Source organism: Coloeus monedula (genome assembly GCF_965178545.1).
Source record: "Coloeus monedula genome assembly, chromosome: 6".
In the NCBI taxonomy this organism is placed as follows: Eukaryota; Metazoa; Chordata; class Aves; order Passeriformes; family Corvidae; genus Coloeus; species Coloeus monedula.
The window spans coordinates 33,372,100-33,390,472 of NC_138786.1; the positions used below are offsets into that span (position 1 = coordinate 33,372,100).

Here is an 18,373-nt window from a genome sequence, read left to right on the forward strand (position 1 = left end):
AATAGCCAAGTTCAAGCAAGGCTTCTGCTGCCTCTGCTAATGCTGCCTATTGCACAGGCAGCACTGTAGCACCCTGAACACTTGCTATTCTTCTTCACCTTATAGTAAACGTCAAAATACCATATCCTAAATTTGTTTTTATATGGGGAAATGGACATTTATTCAGTTATCTACAATCATGAGGGAAGACAAGAGGTGAAACTCCTCTTTATATGACAAATCTGCTCTACAGTCTTATACAAAACAAGTTGTGGTTCTCTTTGTAATTACAGAAAGTAATAAAAAGAAAACTTGAGCAGTAATTGGAATATATTTCCTTAGTTTACATAAACACAAAAGCAGTGATCATATAGATCACTGTTTAATTTTTTTTTTACTAAGATAAAATGTAACTGAGATTCCTTAGTAATCCCAAACAAACTCCTTAGACAAAATCCCAGACTTGTGACATACTTCGGCTGTTAAAATTTTCCTCTAGAATTATCTACAGCTTTCTCCATTTTAGTCAAAATATATGATATTTTCATTACCATAAAAAGTAAGTTTCATCACTGTTGTAAATCACCAGCAGGAATTCTTTCTTACAAACAAAGGAGGAACATATGGTAGTGGATCCAAATCACAATACACAGATGATGCAATAATTTCAAATACAGTACTTTATTCCTCAGTGTTTACAGCTGTTAACAAAAGTATCTCTCTCAATACCTGAAAAAAATCCACAACCTTTTTTTCAGTTCTTCAACAAACAAAACAATATTAATTTAGGTATTCACTAAGTGTGAATAAACACAAAAATGTTCACAAACATATATATGAAAATCTTTTTACTTGCAACAGAATTTTTGAAAATATTTTTTTTTCAAGACAAAACTTGAGGTTTAAATCAATTACTCTCATGATGTTATTGCATTGTTTGAGAAATTAAAAGCATACATTCTGACAAGAGGACAGCAGAGGATACCTCCATGGAATATGGTGGTGCTTTAGTTTTCAACTACTGGCTTCACATTTTAAATTACTTTAAAAAATCTGAAATGGCCAGATTAAAAATCTCCAGCCTATTCATATTTCCATATTTTATATGGTCTACATACATATAATTGAAATATGATACTGAAATAATTTAACTGTTACAATTCAAGTGGGCATGTACCTGCTTCACTTGATGATTTACTTCATTTAGAACTGTCCTGCCTACTACAAACAGGATGGACTGATGAGTGTAAAAACATCAAGGCACATCCACATCTGCAGTTAAAACCCAATTAAACCTGTGCAACCTTGCATCCTAAGACTAATGAAACCTTTAAGTGTAAATAAGTAGTTTGTTTTTCAGAGTGTATTGCCTTGATGAAGTCACATGCTTGACTGCTGGTTTACTTGTAGCAAAAAATAACATTCGGATGAGCAAACAGAATTTAATCTTAAGGCTTTGGTTGTTAAAAAACTATTCTCTGTTCCTTTGCTGACCAACACTTCACTCAAGGCCAGCAGTCTCATTTGGTATGTCATCAGTTTGTGAGCTATCCCAGACCATTAGGCAAAAACCAAGCTCAGAATCAAGACAACCAGTACTGTGCTCCCACGTGACCCATGAGGGTCTCTCCATAAGATTGCAGAGGCTGCCAAGGGCTTAAGCCAGTAAGAAGCATAGAAAAAAAATTGGCAAAGGAACTATAGTGTTAGCAGTTGGGTGACATTAAGCCATTATTGCAAAAGTTCACATCCCGGCTAACAAATTCTAACAAGGAAAACTTCTGCCTCTTTTTGTCAGGCACCTGCTGGGACCCTAAAGCCTGGGTAAAGCCGTATCTATTGCATCAGAAGCAGCATTCTCAAGCAAACTGATGAGAGAGGAAATAACAGGAGAAAAACTTTTGAATGATAATAATTTGATTTGGAGCAGAGCTTTACATTCATGCACGAAGTTGCCAGTGAAACAGGATGTGATACGTATGTTTATGAAAGTAACAAAACACCAATGAACACCAATAGGAAATTTGTGCAGAAAGAACTTCTAACTGAGGAACATAAATCCGAAATCAAATCCTAAAGTTCAACCTGCAGTTGAGCCTACAGTTACAAGTGCTTCAAGTCTGCTGTGCTATTTAATCATCAGACACACCAGGTTAATCAGATGCCTTCCTGAATCTCTGCAGTAACCTGACCCTGATAAAGGCTGTCATGAGTACATTCAGGCATCATCCCCTGTTCCACCTCTGTTCTCAGGAGTGGCCTTACAACATGGGAGATCTAAGAGATACTGGGCAGCAGAAACTCACTTCTTTAAGTGACAGCTCTAAATTTAATTCCTGACTACATATATTTACACAGCCATGATGGTATGACAGCTGACTTCTGTCTCTAGTACTGTAGCCACTCCTTCTTCTAGAGTAACAGTGTATGTAAGGGAGAAGGCACCTATACCATGTCAAGACAGGGCTTCTTTTAGGTTGGCAGAGTAAGAGAGAAAGAAATCACTGAGAAAAGGCAGCTGCTGTATGAGGTGTCTTACTAACTTATTAACTAGGCAGTTGGTGATTCCCAAACACAGAGCAGGCAGGGGAGAAGAGGAAAATTATAAAAAAAAAAAAAGAGGGAAGAAGAAAAGGCAAGAAGAAATGTCATGTTCTTTTTTACGAAGCTCAGCTTATTCAAACTTTGTGTCTCAAACCTGATACACAAGGTTATACACATGAATTCTTATCAGACGTGATGGCTGCAGGTTTTCTGCCCAATCTGATCTTAAATTTTTTTTTTTTGAAACACCAATAACGGACAACAAGTCAAATGAAAATAAAACACTATCAAAACTCACTACGATTATGAGTTTACAGTACACGCTCCGACCTTTAATGAGTGTCTGATACATTATGACCACAAAAAACAACCTGATTTGATTAACCTGTGTAAAGTATTAATTCACAGTGTTACTTTAATGTGAAGTTCTGCAAGAATAACCGAATCCAATTGATAATTTTGACCAAAGCCTTAAGGATTTTAACATTTGAAATTAAAATTCATTTGTATGTCCCACATGAAAACTATGAATGAAGAACAAGCCTAAAAGCAGCATTCTTGAGTCTTTTAAAAGTGGTTTCATCTAGTTCTTAGGCCTACTTTTTTTTTTCTACACAACATTTTGGAGCAGGAGAGTAGATATGCAACATGCAATAATTAGAGAGGTCTGACCATTAATATATTTTTGTTTGTTTAGAAAGGGTTTTATTCCGTTTTCTGAGACTTACTTTAAATAACATGACAATAAAAAACACCATATAAGCAGTACGAAAACCAAGGACTTTAGTCATCAGATTTTAGTATAAAAGTTCTGTTCAGTTAACTAAAAGAACTCAGTGAGAACATCAGTTGGTCTAATGAAATGATTCATACGGTCATACTTAATTCTAGCCTAAACCCAAGTCAACATACCTAAATTCCTAATACCAGTAAATACCACCACTGTATCTTGCCAGTTACTCTGTCAAGATTTACAGTACTTTAGTATCTTCGGTATCCTCCCCCTCCTCTTCCACCATATGGATCACCATAGCCTCCCCTGCCACCATAACCTCCTCCCCTGCCACCTTGGAAGCCACCCCCACCCTGGAAGCCACCCCCACCCTGGAAGCCACCCCCACCTCTTCCACCACCTCTGAAACCTCCACCTCCTCCTCCTCTACCCCCTCCACCCCCCCAGTTACCCCTTCCACCACCACCACCACCTCCCCAGCCACCTCTTCCACCACCTTCCTGTCGTTTTTGCCATGGAGGCATTTCGGGAGGAGGTGGTTCAATCTCTGTTGGTCTGCCTCCACGGTCAGGGACTCTCCCCATCAGAACCTATATGGAAAAATTGGTGATTTTCAGAGTTAAAAAATAATAGAAATAACTTGAAGAGACACAGGATTTTCTCCTGTGGACAGAGAACTGCTGCCTGCTGTGTTCAGGAAATACAGCCCCTCAGTGCAGTGCGTGACAGCAGAATCACTATCTCCTGTCCTTGTAACACCACAACAGAACTCTTGAAAGTGTTCTCATTTTTCACCTCTAAAACAGAAATAACTGCAGCTAGCTGACTCATATTACTTTTGTGAAATTTTTATGAAGAACACTGCACACCTGAAGTATTAGTATTGCAATAAGCAATATACATACCTCATATGTAATATATACAAATACAAATATATATTCATATAGAAAAGATTCCTTATGATGTGGCTCTTCTACATAAATTTCAAAGTTCAAGTTCAAACCTCATCAGCTGGCAAAAAACAAACTGGCAAATTGATGTGCAATTCTCGAAGGAACACCAGTTTGCCTACCATCAGAAACTACTGACACTCAGTACAGAGCTGGAACGAACAAAATATGCAATAGGCTGCAGTAACACTTTCAAGAAAAGGAAAAAAAGAAAGAGCTCTTGACTATGGCAGGTATTACTCAGTGCACAAAAAGAGAAACTGTACTGGACAAAGTTACACAAAACATTAAGTTGAAGAACAAAGATGTACCCAAATAGGTCTTTTTGTTGTTGCTTTCAGATTTCCTAAACTTTGTGTGATCATTGTTAACATTCCCTGATCAGTCCCAGGCACTCCAACTAAAGTTCTCTCAAGAAAAAAACCCCAACTTTCTCTGAGATCCTACAATAATTAAGAAATTTCAGAGTGTTCAGGATCAAAACATATTAAAGGGTATAAATGAGGCAAAAAACACTAGAAAAATCTGTAAATACAGGATCAATAAAAGCAGGTTTAGTCACCATTTGAATGGTGAAACTCATGTCACTACTTGCAAGCTTCAGCTTTTACCACACACAAGAAAGCAGCACAACGTTGTTTCATTACTGTAGCCAAACCAGATAATTTTACTTTGCAGCAAAATGACATTTCCACAGAAACTTTTGTGATTTGTAACACACAACTAGATGAACTAGAGATGGTGGTTTACAAACCTAGCAACACAATCCTGGAAAGTTAGCCCAGGAACTGATACCACAAATACTTTTATGTATCCTTGATGTGCACAGTTCCACTGAACTCAAGAGGTCATTTGCACACACATGTACACCCCCCACATTGTTCCCTCTCATCTACACTACTCTGTTTCATCCTGTTGCATGACTGACTGTCCAGCAAGATAAAAAAAAGAAGTTTCTGCAATGTTTACTGGAATACTGCAAACCTTCCTTTCTTAAATGGATGAAAGCACCAAGCAAAACCAGTGTAATTCCAGAATTACTTCTGGTAGGTCTGTAAATTCCCATGTCCCTTTATCACATGCCAGAAACAAAAACCATACCTTGTTGATAGCACAGGCGGTTTTCTCCCGTGTTGATCCACTACTTGTTCGTATGATCTTGGACAAATCCTCGCGAGCAGCAAGAAGGTGAGCTAATGTAATGGTGGACTTTGGAGACAGCGCATAGCGCTTGGGCTGATAGATCCGTGCTATTTCATCTGTTTTTACCTAAAGGATAACATCAAACAACTTACTTGCCAGGCATCAAACACACCAACAGACTTCCAATAAACCACATACCGGTCTCAGTAAGTTTCACTTCTGAAAATACAGACTACCTTACAAAACATAGTGCCAGTCATCACCAGTTCTCTTCCTGTTGGTGGAGCTATTATACAGAAAGTGCTGCTGATTTCATATAATTGATGCTGAAACTTAGCACCATTACAAAAGAAACTCCTCTATCCACTGGCATCAAACAGATTCCTTAATGTCTTCCAATGTGTCTACAGACTAAAACCTAAGGAGTACCTCCTGCTCTCTCAAGAGCTTTCCATAACCATATTCAACAGACCGCTTCTAAATGTAATGAAAACAGAGCAGCTTCAAAGTATGGTAAATTTGTGGAAAAAACCTGAAAATATACCAATGCTGCAAAACACTTATGTAAGCCATGAAAAAGTGAGACTAAGAAGGAGAGAGTATGAGATTTTTTCCAAACATGCTTTGATGCTTCATTTGTTTAACAAAAAAAGAAAAATAAATATACTTTCTGGGAAAATTTGGAATGATCTTCAGAGTGAAATAAAACATCTGATATTGGCTAGATCAGACAATAGGTGCTGAACCTTTACAAGACTGTTTTCCTAGGCAATTACTCCATCCTTTGTGAACCCAATTCAGTCTGCAAACTTATCCCTCTTGGGGACTGAACAAGTTACAAAAAACTGAAAAAACCCCCAAAAATGCCACACCATCAAAAGCAGAGAAACGTATCAATACCTATTTAATGGTGGGGGAAAAAAAAGGCAAGCTAACAAATCTTAGAAAGACAACAATTTGTTTCTTTCTCTAAATTACATCAATGCCAGAACATTTTCAATTCTCAAAACCTTCTCAAAGAAGTTATGAACCTCCTTCAAGAGAAATAAGGGGAAAAAAAAGATTGAAAATAGTATGTAATTTTGAATTAGTATATCACTTGGTTATTTCTGTAACTGCATATATTTCACATCAAAAGTCTTTAAAAGACAGGAAAATGAATCATCTGACTACTTTATCATCAAAAATCTCTTTAAACTATTGTTCTATTTCAAAAGGGCATTCATGTTTTTCACATTGTTTGAATGGAACAATAGCAAGTGACAAAGTTTTAGCCTGCTTAAATTAGTCATCAGTCACCTCAACTACATTTCAGAAGTATGCTCTAAATCTGAAGACATATAATTGTATTGGTACAGCTGTAAGGAAGTTATACAAGTAGGGACATCTCCTGGCTTCTCTAAGCTAAATGCCCCCCTTTTCCTTTCTTGCAGCATAAAAGCATTCACAACCCCTTCAAAAGTTAAACAGTGAGCCATTCCAACACAGCACAGCAGCACCTAGACTCATGTCTTGCACTGATATTTAGTGAACTTCATGAAGTTGATTCTGCATGTGTCAATGACAAATTGTGATGCCGCAAAGACTGGTGACAAAGACAATCCATACTTTCAGTAAGCTTTCCAAATTTTAAGATTTATCCATCTTAAGCTTTCTACAGAAACCTTTGGCAGGAAAGCTGATCTTACCGCCTCCAGCTTCTCACACGTGCCTTCATCAAATTACAAACTTCATGTATCTTCTCTCCCTACTCTGCTGGATACACACAACATATATTTCCAGCTCAGAAATATCATGACTGTTTTTTAATATACAAAGTTCTAGGAAATAGTACAAATGAAATTAACAGAATTAAAGCAATACCTGCAGAGCAAATACAGAGGAGTGCTTTGGAATTTTTAGTGACCTGAAGGATTACAAGCAATTGTGTGATTTTCTCACACAAGTACTATTCAAATAACCTGTTCAACTGCACGGCTGTTCATCCAGCAGCACTGAATCCAAGATAGGGGGCAGTCTGTAACCGCACAGACTTCATGAGCAGCCACGTTTTACACCCAACCTATGTTAAGGCCCAGTCTTTGTCTTACTTTTGTATCTGCATGAAAAGTGCTGAATTCCCTCCTAGTTTACTTCATTGGAGGGTGTTAGATACAGAAAACAGGGAGATGGGAACTTTATATTTAAAGTGAGAAACCCCAACAAAGCATGCTAGAATTTCTAATTGTGAAGCTATAAATAGTCACAAAGGATAGGCTGTGCCACCTGGTTAAATCCATCCCCTTCCTCAATACCTAGGATTTGGATATTACAAATATTTGGATATTTGGGATGAGAAACAGGCTGGAAAAAAGATAACAGTGATAGAAGTTTATTTGTGTATTTACATGGTATGCATATTCTGTAGGAAGACTTGGGGAACTGTAGCAGACTCCCACCTACAGGAAGCAAAAAGTACATCAAGTTTTACCTTTGCTCTGTCAGACCAGCCAAAAGACTGTACAGTCACATCGAGCCTCTTCATTAACATCCGCCGTCGACACTCGTACTCACTGCAAAGAGCATCATTGATTTTTTCCAATCTTTCCTGCAGTGTTACAATAAAAAATTCAAACACTCAAATATATAAAGTTATAGAAGTCAATTCAAAGTTAATCCCATTTATCAACTAAGTTGTCTATCCCAAGGTGACTACTATAAACTACATGCATCTATGTAATGCTACAGTAGTACGTATATACAAAATGTTTTGAAACTGAACAACTGATGAATCAACACAAGGTCTGTTTTATAATGTCAATTCTGGAAGTATCTGATTATCGTTGTTAGTATTTAGCAACTGAATTTTAGTATTAATATTCAGCAATAGAACAGTGACTTTAAAAATGCAAAGTTAAATGAAGCCATATGCATTTATTTTGACCATCCTGTTAAATGGAGAAAAGAAATGGAGAAACTTTTATTTACCACTTGGTCAGAGTTCAAAGGTTTTGTTAGCAGTGATTTCCCCACATGGTTATTTTTAACTTTTGAGAGAATGTCCTTTATCTGAAAAAAAACCATACATCTCAGAACACAAATATTTAGATTTATTTCAGCACAATTTGTTACAGCCTCATTTTGTTACTTGGAAGATCAAACACAGCATGTTTGTTTCAGCAGACTCATGAAAACAGATACACATCTTCTGGCTTATGATCTGCTTTAAAAAGATTTCCTGAATACTTTAAGAAGATGACCAGCCTCTATGCAAAAATATTTTATGGCACATCACTTCTCTTCCCATCAACAGAACAGTATCTATATAGCAAATTTATCAAGTGCATACAGAAAGTAAGACTAGTTAAATTACTAATTTTACATATACCTAAGTGTTGTAATTACAACAGGAAGTTCAGAGTTCTGTTGCCAAATGCTACACTGGGCTACAAAAAAATCTGGTGATGGGTGCTATGAAGAAAGGCAGGAGGTATGATAGGTATGCAGTCATTGTTTCTCATTAATTTTATTCTAATCCTTTAAGTGGCTCCAGCTAACATTATGTTTAAAACTTCTGCATTCACTCCAAATCAAACTTGCTTATACTTCTTCCACTAGTGAAGTGAAATATGCTGTCTTCCAACCACCACCACATTCTCCTCTCTCATTACAAGAAACCTCTACCTCCTCTTCTTGAGTGAACTTCCTTTGGCAAAGGTCTTCTGAAACCATTACCAAGAATGCTCAAAACACTTGTGCATAACTTTCCAGCCAACTGGTTTTTCAGCTGGAGTTGACTGCATGCATATTATTGTTCCTTCAAGTTTTGTACCCAGTCTGATGGAGTGAACTACATCTTCATTTCCTTTAGTAAATAACCATGGGGAACCAAGCAAAACAAGTAAAACTAGAGTTAATTTTCTTTTATATGTCAAAGGAAGGATTAAGGTGGTGCACAATCTACAGTAAAACCCGTAGCTGGGGACAGCCATTAGATACATTTGCAAGGATTTTAAGACTTCATGTGAGCACACAGGCATTTACACTACATTTGTTACAGAGGCATGGTTCAAAGCTCAGTTTTGAGTGTCACATATTACAGAAATATCATCTCTAGTGATTGCTATGAAAAAAAAATCCAGAAGTCAGAAATCAAATTCTAGAGCACTCAGTTCATTGTTAAAAGAAATACTCAGAAAATCAATTCTCAGGAGTATATGTCAGGATTTTTGTAAGTATCTCAATTTTTTTTATATATATGAAGAAAAAAATCTGATCTCAAATTCTGTGTGAAAACCAAGATGTATGTATTTTGTTCTTTCTTTTTACATCACTGCTGGGCAGCACTATGGCAGGTTAAAAACACAATATCCCAGAAAAAGTATGAGGTAAATATATTGTGCAGTGAACAAACTAAGGGAAAACTGTGTTTTGACTCTATCAGAAAAGACAGCCTAGTAGTATCTGAAAGTGGCCATCTAATTACTGTAATATTTCCTGCTGTTATATTTCATTCATATCAAAAGAGGTGCAATAAGGGTGAAGTTCAGTTCCATGTACCGTACTGATCCCAACACTCCTCTTTCTCTGATAATTCTTGCTTCTCTACAACCTTTATTTTCTTTACAAAAAGCACTCCAGGGTTGTCTGTCTGTCTTCTGAATGTAGCCTTTTTTTTTTTACTGAAGCATGTACACGGTGCCTGTCATATTCTGCTCCAAAATGCAAATGTACCTAAGCACAAACTATGTTTGAATTTAAGTAAGTGTCTGAAGAATCAAAATCTAAAGTTAATAATCAGCAATAGAGTAAGATCAGTATGACAGCAAGAGATGAACAGATCAGTAATTAGTATAGAAGAAGGAATGAACAGCAGACTAATTAAAAATTCTATTGGGCAAGAGGTGTCTATTCATATACCATTGAGGTCAGAAATATTACCTCAAAGGTTGAAAGGAAGAGAGTCTATCAAAATGAGACCAGCTGCTGAAACAAAAACCAGTACAACAAAATTAAAAATCTTCAATATAATTCACAGTTAGAGTGTGAAAGAAGATCTGAAAACCAGTGATGATGAATACTATCTAGAGGCTAGAATTATTTTAAGTTTGCAGCTGCAAGGACAACCAAGAGATAAATGCAACACTGGGCTCCACATACAAAAGCCACACATTCTGCCATCACAGGTCGATCAGCGCTGCATACTCCTGATTTCTATGAACTGAAAAGTGAAAGGAAGTTTAGAGAGAACAATTAAGGAAGATAATCAATGAAAATCAGAACTAGAAGAAACAAGAGCAGCTAAATTAAACAATCCTTTATTGACTGAGAAACCAGCCCCAAATTTCTGCAACCTCTTCTTTCCAAGTTAAAAGAGAATACCGATGTAATTCTTATCCAGTACAGCCTTACTAATCAATAACAGTTAAGGAGGAATCTCTTCACTGATGAACTGGTCTATGCTTATGACACACTGTAAAGTCATATTCAGAACACTGAATCTGCACTTGCTCCTCACTCCCATCAGCAGGGCTCATGGGGAAATTCTACTGCTATAATGGCGAAATAAGATGAGCTGCCTTACAGTTGCAGAATATGTTGTCCAGCTATGACTGATGACAGAGGTATGAACACAAGAACCCTGACACACAACAGTCTGCCAAAGGACAAGAATACAATGGATGTGAGAATCATCTATGTTATAACCCATATTCCCACACACAGCAGTTGCCCTGGATTGAGAAGGATAAGCAGGAGTCCAAAAAAACACCACAACCTAAAGAGAAGCCTGCACATATAAGTGGGAACAATACTAAAAGCAGTGCCCAGATAAAAGAGCACTGAAAACACACTCAAAGAAACATAAAACAAATTCTAACAGCCAAATCATCCTAAAGATTTTACACAGTCAGGTGTAAAAAGCAAACCAAATAATTAGAACTAGATGTAGACAAGAATATTTGACTATTTGACATACTGTGTAATCAATGACCTTGGTAACACTAGAAATTTATGGGATTGCTTCGAAAGTTCACACACTCTCTAAATATAACATGAAATAAAACGTGAGACAAAAATACCAACTTCAAAATCTGCTCATAAAAATACACAGTTATTCTACTGTTACCAAATGAAGTGTACCTTTATGTATTGAACACGACATTTCTCATTTGTTTTGTAATTTTGTATTACTGAAAAAAAAATTTAGCTCACATTTCATTATCATGTTCAATATATTTATTAAATATTCTCATCTGTCAAAACAGTAATTTTTACGTTTAATACCTCTTGCACAGAAAAACATCACGTATGAATGCACCTCCAGGGTTTTTTGAGATTTTGAAAAAACCTGACCTGGGGACAGGTGTCATTTTATTAAGTCAAAATATCAACACTTTGAGGAAAGAACATTACCCTGATTAGTCATCAGGTGTACTGTACAACTGTACAGTTGCAGAGAGATCACCTAAAATCTTAAGCACAAAATATTTTTAAGCCTCTCTTTCATATACCTGCAGATAAATTCAGTATTTATCTAACTCTAAATACATTTTTGTTTGACCCTGATGTCTGGTGAACAGGACAACTCTTTTGTTTTGTTCCCTGCAGTTACATTAATACTTACTGTCCAGGCACCATTACATCCATAAAATTATCACAGATCAACAGTTAAATGTAATACATTAATTAAAGTATTAATAAATTCTAGGATGTATACCCAAATATGTAAAAAAAAAAATTCTTCTAGCATTTCACTTAAGTGTTATGTTAGCTTAATTTTGACTTAGTTTGTTTGGTAGCCCTTTATAGTTTCTTTTCATTCTACTGATATGTGAAAAGTAGCAGAGTACTTTTCATAACGCGGGCAAAAATGTTCAGAAGTCTTTTAAATAATATCACATTAAGAGTTTTTTCAGATAAACAGTATTAGAATGTCACTTTGTAATTAGGTGTGAAATTCACACTACCTGGATTGGAAAACAGCCAGATGTAAGCACTAGTTACAAAGCACAACAGTGGCATAAACTTTTCTGAATCTTTCATCAATGTTCATTTAGAATTTATGGAGGTTTTGGCACTACATTTCAGAATGACTCCTAGATTCCTGCTTTGTAAATATACTTTACAAGGGAACAGCATCTTAAACAACTGAAAAATTACTATTAGTTTTTCAGTATTATACAATAGAATAAAATACACTTAGAGGTAGAAGGCTGTTCTCTCACATTTTCACAGTGGCTATGTTGATAACCACTACCCATGGTAATTACAGGAGATGCAAAAGATACTTGCTATGATCGTATATTCAAAGTTTGAGCTACTATAAAACTCATTTTGAATGAAGAAAGGAATCCTGATTTTATACTAGTCTCTTAAATAAACTGGAAAATTACTTAAAACAATAAATGTTCTAATGTTCCATACCAAAATACAGTGTGTGATCTCTCCCTTTGGTAGGTTGCTGCTGCACAGCCAAACTATTCTCAGAACTACTCCCACAGCTACTGACAATGCTGAAGATGCTGGACAGAGACAAAGAGTAGACATGTTGAAATGCTGCAGATACATGTGCAGATACACTAAATAAAAATACTAGATCAGTATGTAAGCCTGTATTATGAATGACATAAATGACATTATGAATGACTAAACATCAACAGTGCAATTTTATGCAGAACCTAACTAAATCAAAAGCCAAAAAATATTTGGAAAAATAAATGGATCATTTCAAGTGAATTTCTGTGAGCATATAAAAAAAAGTAACAAAATGGTGCTCTTAAAAAAATGTTTACAAAGCCAATGAACTTTAATTGGTGGCACCACCTTTCTAATGCAGCTACACCTATAAATGTAGGTCTCTAACTCTTGCTCCCTGCAAATATAACTCGAAACTTGTCCTATATTAAAGTAATGAAGGACAAGTAAACACAAAGCAGAAATGCTACAAAATCTCCTGCAAGGCAGGGAAAAAATCCTTTGTTTATAAGGGATGAAACGCACAGAGAACAAATTACTCTATTAATTTGGAGTCACAGAAGATGAACGAACTAGTTTTGCCACCTTTCTACACTTTGAAGTGAGTAAAAGTGGTATAACCACTGTGGAACTGACAGATCTGAGAACTACTGGAAAATAGTCCAGGCAGCATTATTAATAAAAACCCAACCAAACGCAAAGATAAAACGCTTTTAAGATTCTGCTCATTTTAGTACTTCTGAAAGTTTAACAGTTTATACAAACTGGGACGCCAACACTATGCACAATTCAAGCCTGTGATCCTATCGGATAGGAAATCTTGGACTTTGCAAAAGGCAGCAGATACCAGCTGTCTAATAATTCAAAGGAAATGCTCTAGTATCACTACGTGTGTATGAAGGAACTGGTGCTCCAGGTCTGGTCTTGCTGTCCCACAACTGCAGAACTGGAATCCTATCCCTATAATGGGATGAAACCAAATCTGTACCTGAGAAGTGAAGCAAAGAACTGAGCAAGGAAGGCCACCAGCCATGGTTGCAGCCTATAAACACACATGGATGTAAACACAGCTAACACTCATAGAGGGAGAGCAGCACAATCAGGCCAGTTTCAATCCATTAGTTATTAGCTGTGACTCTGACATTTTCATTCTCAGAACACTGCTTTTTGAAAACAATTTTTGAAAACTGTTTTTTCATCCCTTCAAAAATATTTACTGGATGTAAAGATTTCCTTAGAACTAAATGTATCAGGCACAGTTAATAGTGTAGGAATAGTCATGTCTGTTTGCCCCTGGGTGATGCCTTTTATAAATGAACCTATTAAAGGTTTTGTCTTGTCATGCTGAAGAGAGATGTAAGAAAACCATGCAAGTAACAGGCCCCCCCCCCCAAACTCTCTGAATGTTCAACTGCCCACTGGCTGATGAAGAAGAAGAAAAAAAAGAAGCACAATCATGTAAAATTATTAAACTCAAAGACCCAGAAGCAGAGGGAGTTTTTATTCTACCCTTAAGGGGGGATTGGTCACTCTCTCCCCAGATACCAGAAAGAGATGAAGAGCAAAACTTTTATCTGTCTGATAAAGAAGGTAACTTCCACCTCAAGAGCCTATTTACATTCTGCAGCAAGGAAATCAGACTAAGGATCACATCAGTGAAATGAGTTAGAACCTAGAGGGACACCATGGAAAGAACTATCTTGCTGAATAAGGTTTAACAGGGCTTATTCACTGAATACTGGCAATTCAGGCATTTTCATCCTCTTTGCAACTTAGGCAATAGCACCAACAAAACCATACTTGCAATTAAGAAATTAATAAACTAAAAAGAATTTAAGTTTTGGATATTAAATTTAAATGCATCCCATAAATTACTACAGGTATATAAAGGCACAATCAGTTATTACCTAAAGTCTTCTGCTTGCTGCAGCACATTTGAATGGGTAAGAAGAAAACTTATAATTGAAACTTGCATGGCAAAGTATGTCTTACCAGGTACATTGCAACCTCAGGGAAATGCTGAAATACTTCAACTCAAACCAGTTTAACTTAAAACACTAAGCTGGCTTTCAGAATTAAAATTCTTTTGCACTTGTCAGATAGGGCTTTTATGGGTGAGACTGCTAGGCCTCAACTCTAGGATCAATGCTTACAGAGGTAGTGCTTACAGTTTAGCAACAGAGAGAAGATGTAAAAGCCCATACCTTTTGTTCCACGCTGGTTAACAAGGGAGGAATACCAGAAGATGGGGAGTTTGGCAGACCCAGTGCATCGCAAATAGCTTGCACTTCCTGAATAATTTCATTGTGCTTTTCCAAATGAGAGCCCTTACTTTTCTTGCTGTGCAGTATCTTTAAAGCCTGAAGTTCTGTACTTAGAAATACTAGAGAGAAAAGCACCATAATGGCAGATTTAGAGACGCTTAAGTATTTCTGCATCCACATTCTCAGTACAGCTACAATATATACATTTGTAAGATAACCATGATAAAAGGGAGACTTTCTCAGTTCTCTTCTGAACAGGTCAGTATCAGTTTCCTATTCTTTACCTCAGTTTCCTCTCACCTGACTTCCTACCTTCAGTCTACACACTGCATTTAACTGTTCAACTCCCTTCTACCACTAGACCCCAAATTCCTTGGCTACTTTCATGTTATCACACTGGTTCCTGCTGCCACTCCTTTGTCCAAGTCCAACTTAAACTTAGACGTTGTTTCTCTCAATTCTGCTTTCAGCACGTTCAAACTGTGCGGCCTTTCTGTTCAAGCTGCCCTGAGATCCCTCACAAACACAGGAAGCAAGGTCTCAGTTTAGGTGAGCTGGAACAATTGGATCAAGAGAGGGATCAGGAGGCCTCGGTAGGTTGCACCATACTTTTAAAAGAAATTTTAGTTTCTGCTAAAACAGGTTTCTAATGTTGCTCTATTTTTCACTTTGCACAAGTGAGTTGATGCATGCTGAGCTAGTAACAACTGTACACATCAACTTAAAAACACATAAAGAACTCCTCAATGTAAATTGTACAGTAATAATAAAGCATGCACCTAAAATACTGTATTATAAATGGGAAAAATTATTATTACTTACATAGGAGTTTAAGACAATCTTCTTTCTCTCTTAATCTATCTTTGATGTCTCCAGATATCAATGATGAATACGGACAAGCCATTTCTCTCAGAAAGCCACTAATTTCAAGCTGGAAGCTCTCTATATCTTTCACACCTATGGAAATAAATGCACAATTAATGGCTTTTTACAGAAACATCCAACTGCAATCTAATTTTTTTAACTTATACACTTCAATTGCAGATTTCAACAGTCCAAAGATCAACCACCTACCACCCCAGTAACATTCTTCTTTAAAAAGTCCTACATACAAGCAGACATGGTTTCTAATAGTATATTGTACTCGTGCTTTGAATGAGGTAATGCTACAGAAGTCTGTGAAGACATGAATGCAAATGAACATCAGCAGGAAGTGAACAGTTTATGTTACTAAATAGCGTGATTTTCTGATGAAGAAGTCACAGGAGTCATGAACTCATTATTTTCAGTGATTGTTTTTAGTTCCACTACTTTTCTGGTGAAAACAAAAGTAGTATAAAATCCCATCCAAATTCCAGCACTAGACAGAAATAATCAGGCAGTGCTATCTAGCACCTCGTGTGCCCACACATGGTGCTGACTGGAATATTGCATTGGATCAACAGCCCGAAAATACCCAGCACTGCAGTTTATGCCATCAAAATATGATTGCAGGTGCAAATGTACTTTTTACATTTACGTATATATATCTAAAGCCACCCCAAATCACCTTTTTTCTCCCTTTTGAAACAGTCTTCACAATACAAGTCCTTAATCTAAGAGCTGCTTATACACAAAAGCAGCCTGGGTTTGGCTACCTTTCAGCTTTCTTGTAAACTTCAACACTGTAATTTCACTATTAGCTGAACAACATGGGTCTAAATCCACTGTAAATTAACGTTCATATACCATCTGTTGCAGTGATGCTTTCTTCCATATTACAAAGTGACTTTATCTGGGAACCTAACCAAACGCAAAGCTCAAAAAATTCTGGTGAAGACAATCCATTTTCTGCTGCTTTATTCAGGGCTTCCTCCTCCAACAGGGCACCCGTGTACCTGTACAGGCAGATAAGCATTAGTAATAAGTAAGTGTAACATAAAATATACATATTTTCCAATTATTTTACTCTAAGCTGGTTAGTAACTACAGTTAAAGGAATTAGTCTTTCTACATTACTTTTGTTAACCAAAAAATTATTGGTCCTTTACAAACAAAATAGTTTGTCAGAAAATACAAGGCGGGCGTTTTCACATGTCTTTATGAAAACAGACTTTGATCTCTCAAAACACACCAGCCAGAGAAGAACTCTAGTACTAATTCAAGTGTTTAGTCAAATTGCCTCCTAACATTAACAATTCACTGCCCTGGAGTACTGGGAATAATGTAACTGAAAATTAAATTTTGCACAGATTTTGTCCCGTACCATCCGAAGCACATCGCGGGAGGTGGGCAGGCACCACAGAACGAGGTGCTGCCCCGCCAGCCTCCAGCGGCCGCCCCAGTGCTGACCACCGCTGCTGCACCCCCGCACCCCACGGAGCGCCCGGGCTCCTCTGCCCTCCCTGCACTACACCCGGGGCGAGCCCACCGCCCACGCCGTGACCCCGCTCCCGGCCGAGGCCCGGCCCCGCCGAGCCCCCACCACCCGCCGAAACGCAGGGCCCGTCCCTCTGCCGATCCCGCGCTCCCCTTCGCTCCCGCCTCCGGCCCGGCCTCTCGCCCTCGGCTGCGGTGGCCCGTTCCACGCCCAGCCGGGCTGCCCTCAGCCCCTCGCCGGGGGAGCCGCCGCTGCTCCCCGGTTACCCCAAGGCCTCCAGCGCGTCCAAGATGTCGCTCTCCATCCCCGGGCCCGGCGGCAGCTCCCTCATGCCGGCGCCGCGCCGCGCAGTGCCCGCCTCAAACCGGCCCTCCGCAACCCGCGCCCGCCGCCGCGTTCCGCTGCCGCCACACGGGAGCCCCGGCCGGGGGGAGGCCCCGGGCTGCCCCCGCCCCTCTCTCGGCGGCCGCCCCCGCCCGTGTCTGGGAATGATCCTTCCACACAGCCCTGCTGTGCCTTTCCGCCCGTGATGGGGAGAGCCTGGGTTCCCTCACCCTTCCCCGGCGGGGCTTGTCTCCTGGGCCTGCGGCTGTGGTCCGGATTTGGCCCCAAACCCCTGCCCGCTGCAGTCGCCTACCCTGCTCCATCGGGTACCAGCCACCTGGAGACATACAGGGCCAGGAGAGACCAGAGCCACCCTTTTGGGCTCCGGACGTGGCTCATACCCAGGGCAGCCAGCTCTGCCACTCTTATCCCAAGCTGCCTCTGGGATGTGGTTCGAAAAAGCAGGTTTTGAGGCCTGGACTTACGCGATATTTCTGGGACCTCTCAAATTGTGAAATTCTGCCTGAGATGGTGCAGCCTGTATCTCCTGGGCATCTGTAGTCCTGATTTTCCACTGTGGGGTACCTCAGCCCTGCTGTGCTTTATTTTGGCTGAGGTGGAG

At 38.6% G+C, this 18,373-nt stretch overlaps 1 protein-coding gene across 1 annotated transcript; it reads right to left on the minus strand.

Annotated features, from left to right (window-relative positions):
• Positions 1-1,561: 1,561 nt before the first annotated feature.
• On the minus strand, positions 1,562-17,806 carry FAM98B (family with sequence similarity 98 member B). The gene is made up of 8 exons (XM_082283334.1): positions 17,694-17,806; positions 16,797-16,945; positions 15,891-16,025; positions 15,009-15,187; positions 8,317-8,397; positions 7,820-7,936; positions 5,308-5,475; positions 1,562-3,846 (listed from the first exon to the last, which is right to left on the minus strand). The coding sequence occupies exons 1-8, from the start codon at positions 17,756-17,758 to the stop codon at positions 3,505-3,507; spliced, it is 1,236 nt and encodes a 411-aa protein (XP_082139460.1). The 5' UTR covers positions 17,759-17,806; the 3' UTR covers positions 1,562-3,504.
• Between the last annotated feature and the right edge of the window lie 567 nt (positions 17,807-18,373).

Excerpts from the sequence above, each read along its gene's own strand:
- FAM98B (XM_082283334.1), bottom strand. The coding sequence starts at position 17,758 with ATGAGGGAGCTGCCGCCGGGCCCGGGGATGGAGAGCGACATCTTGGAC. Across the intron at positions 7,937-8,316 it reads CTTTGAACTCTGACCAAGTG|GAAAGATTGGAAAAAATCAA; the intron begins GTAAATAAAAGT and ends GTAACACTGCAG. Across the intron at positions 3,847-5,307 it reads CCGCCTGTGCTATCAACAAG|GTTCTGATGGGGAGAGTCCC; the intron begins GTATGGTTTTTG and ends TTTTCCATATAG.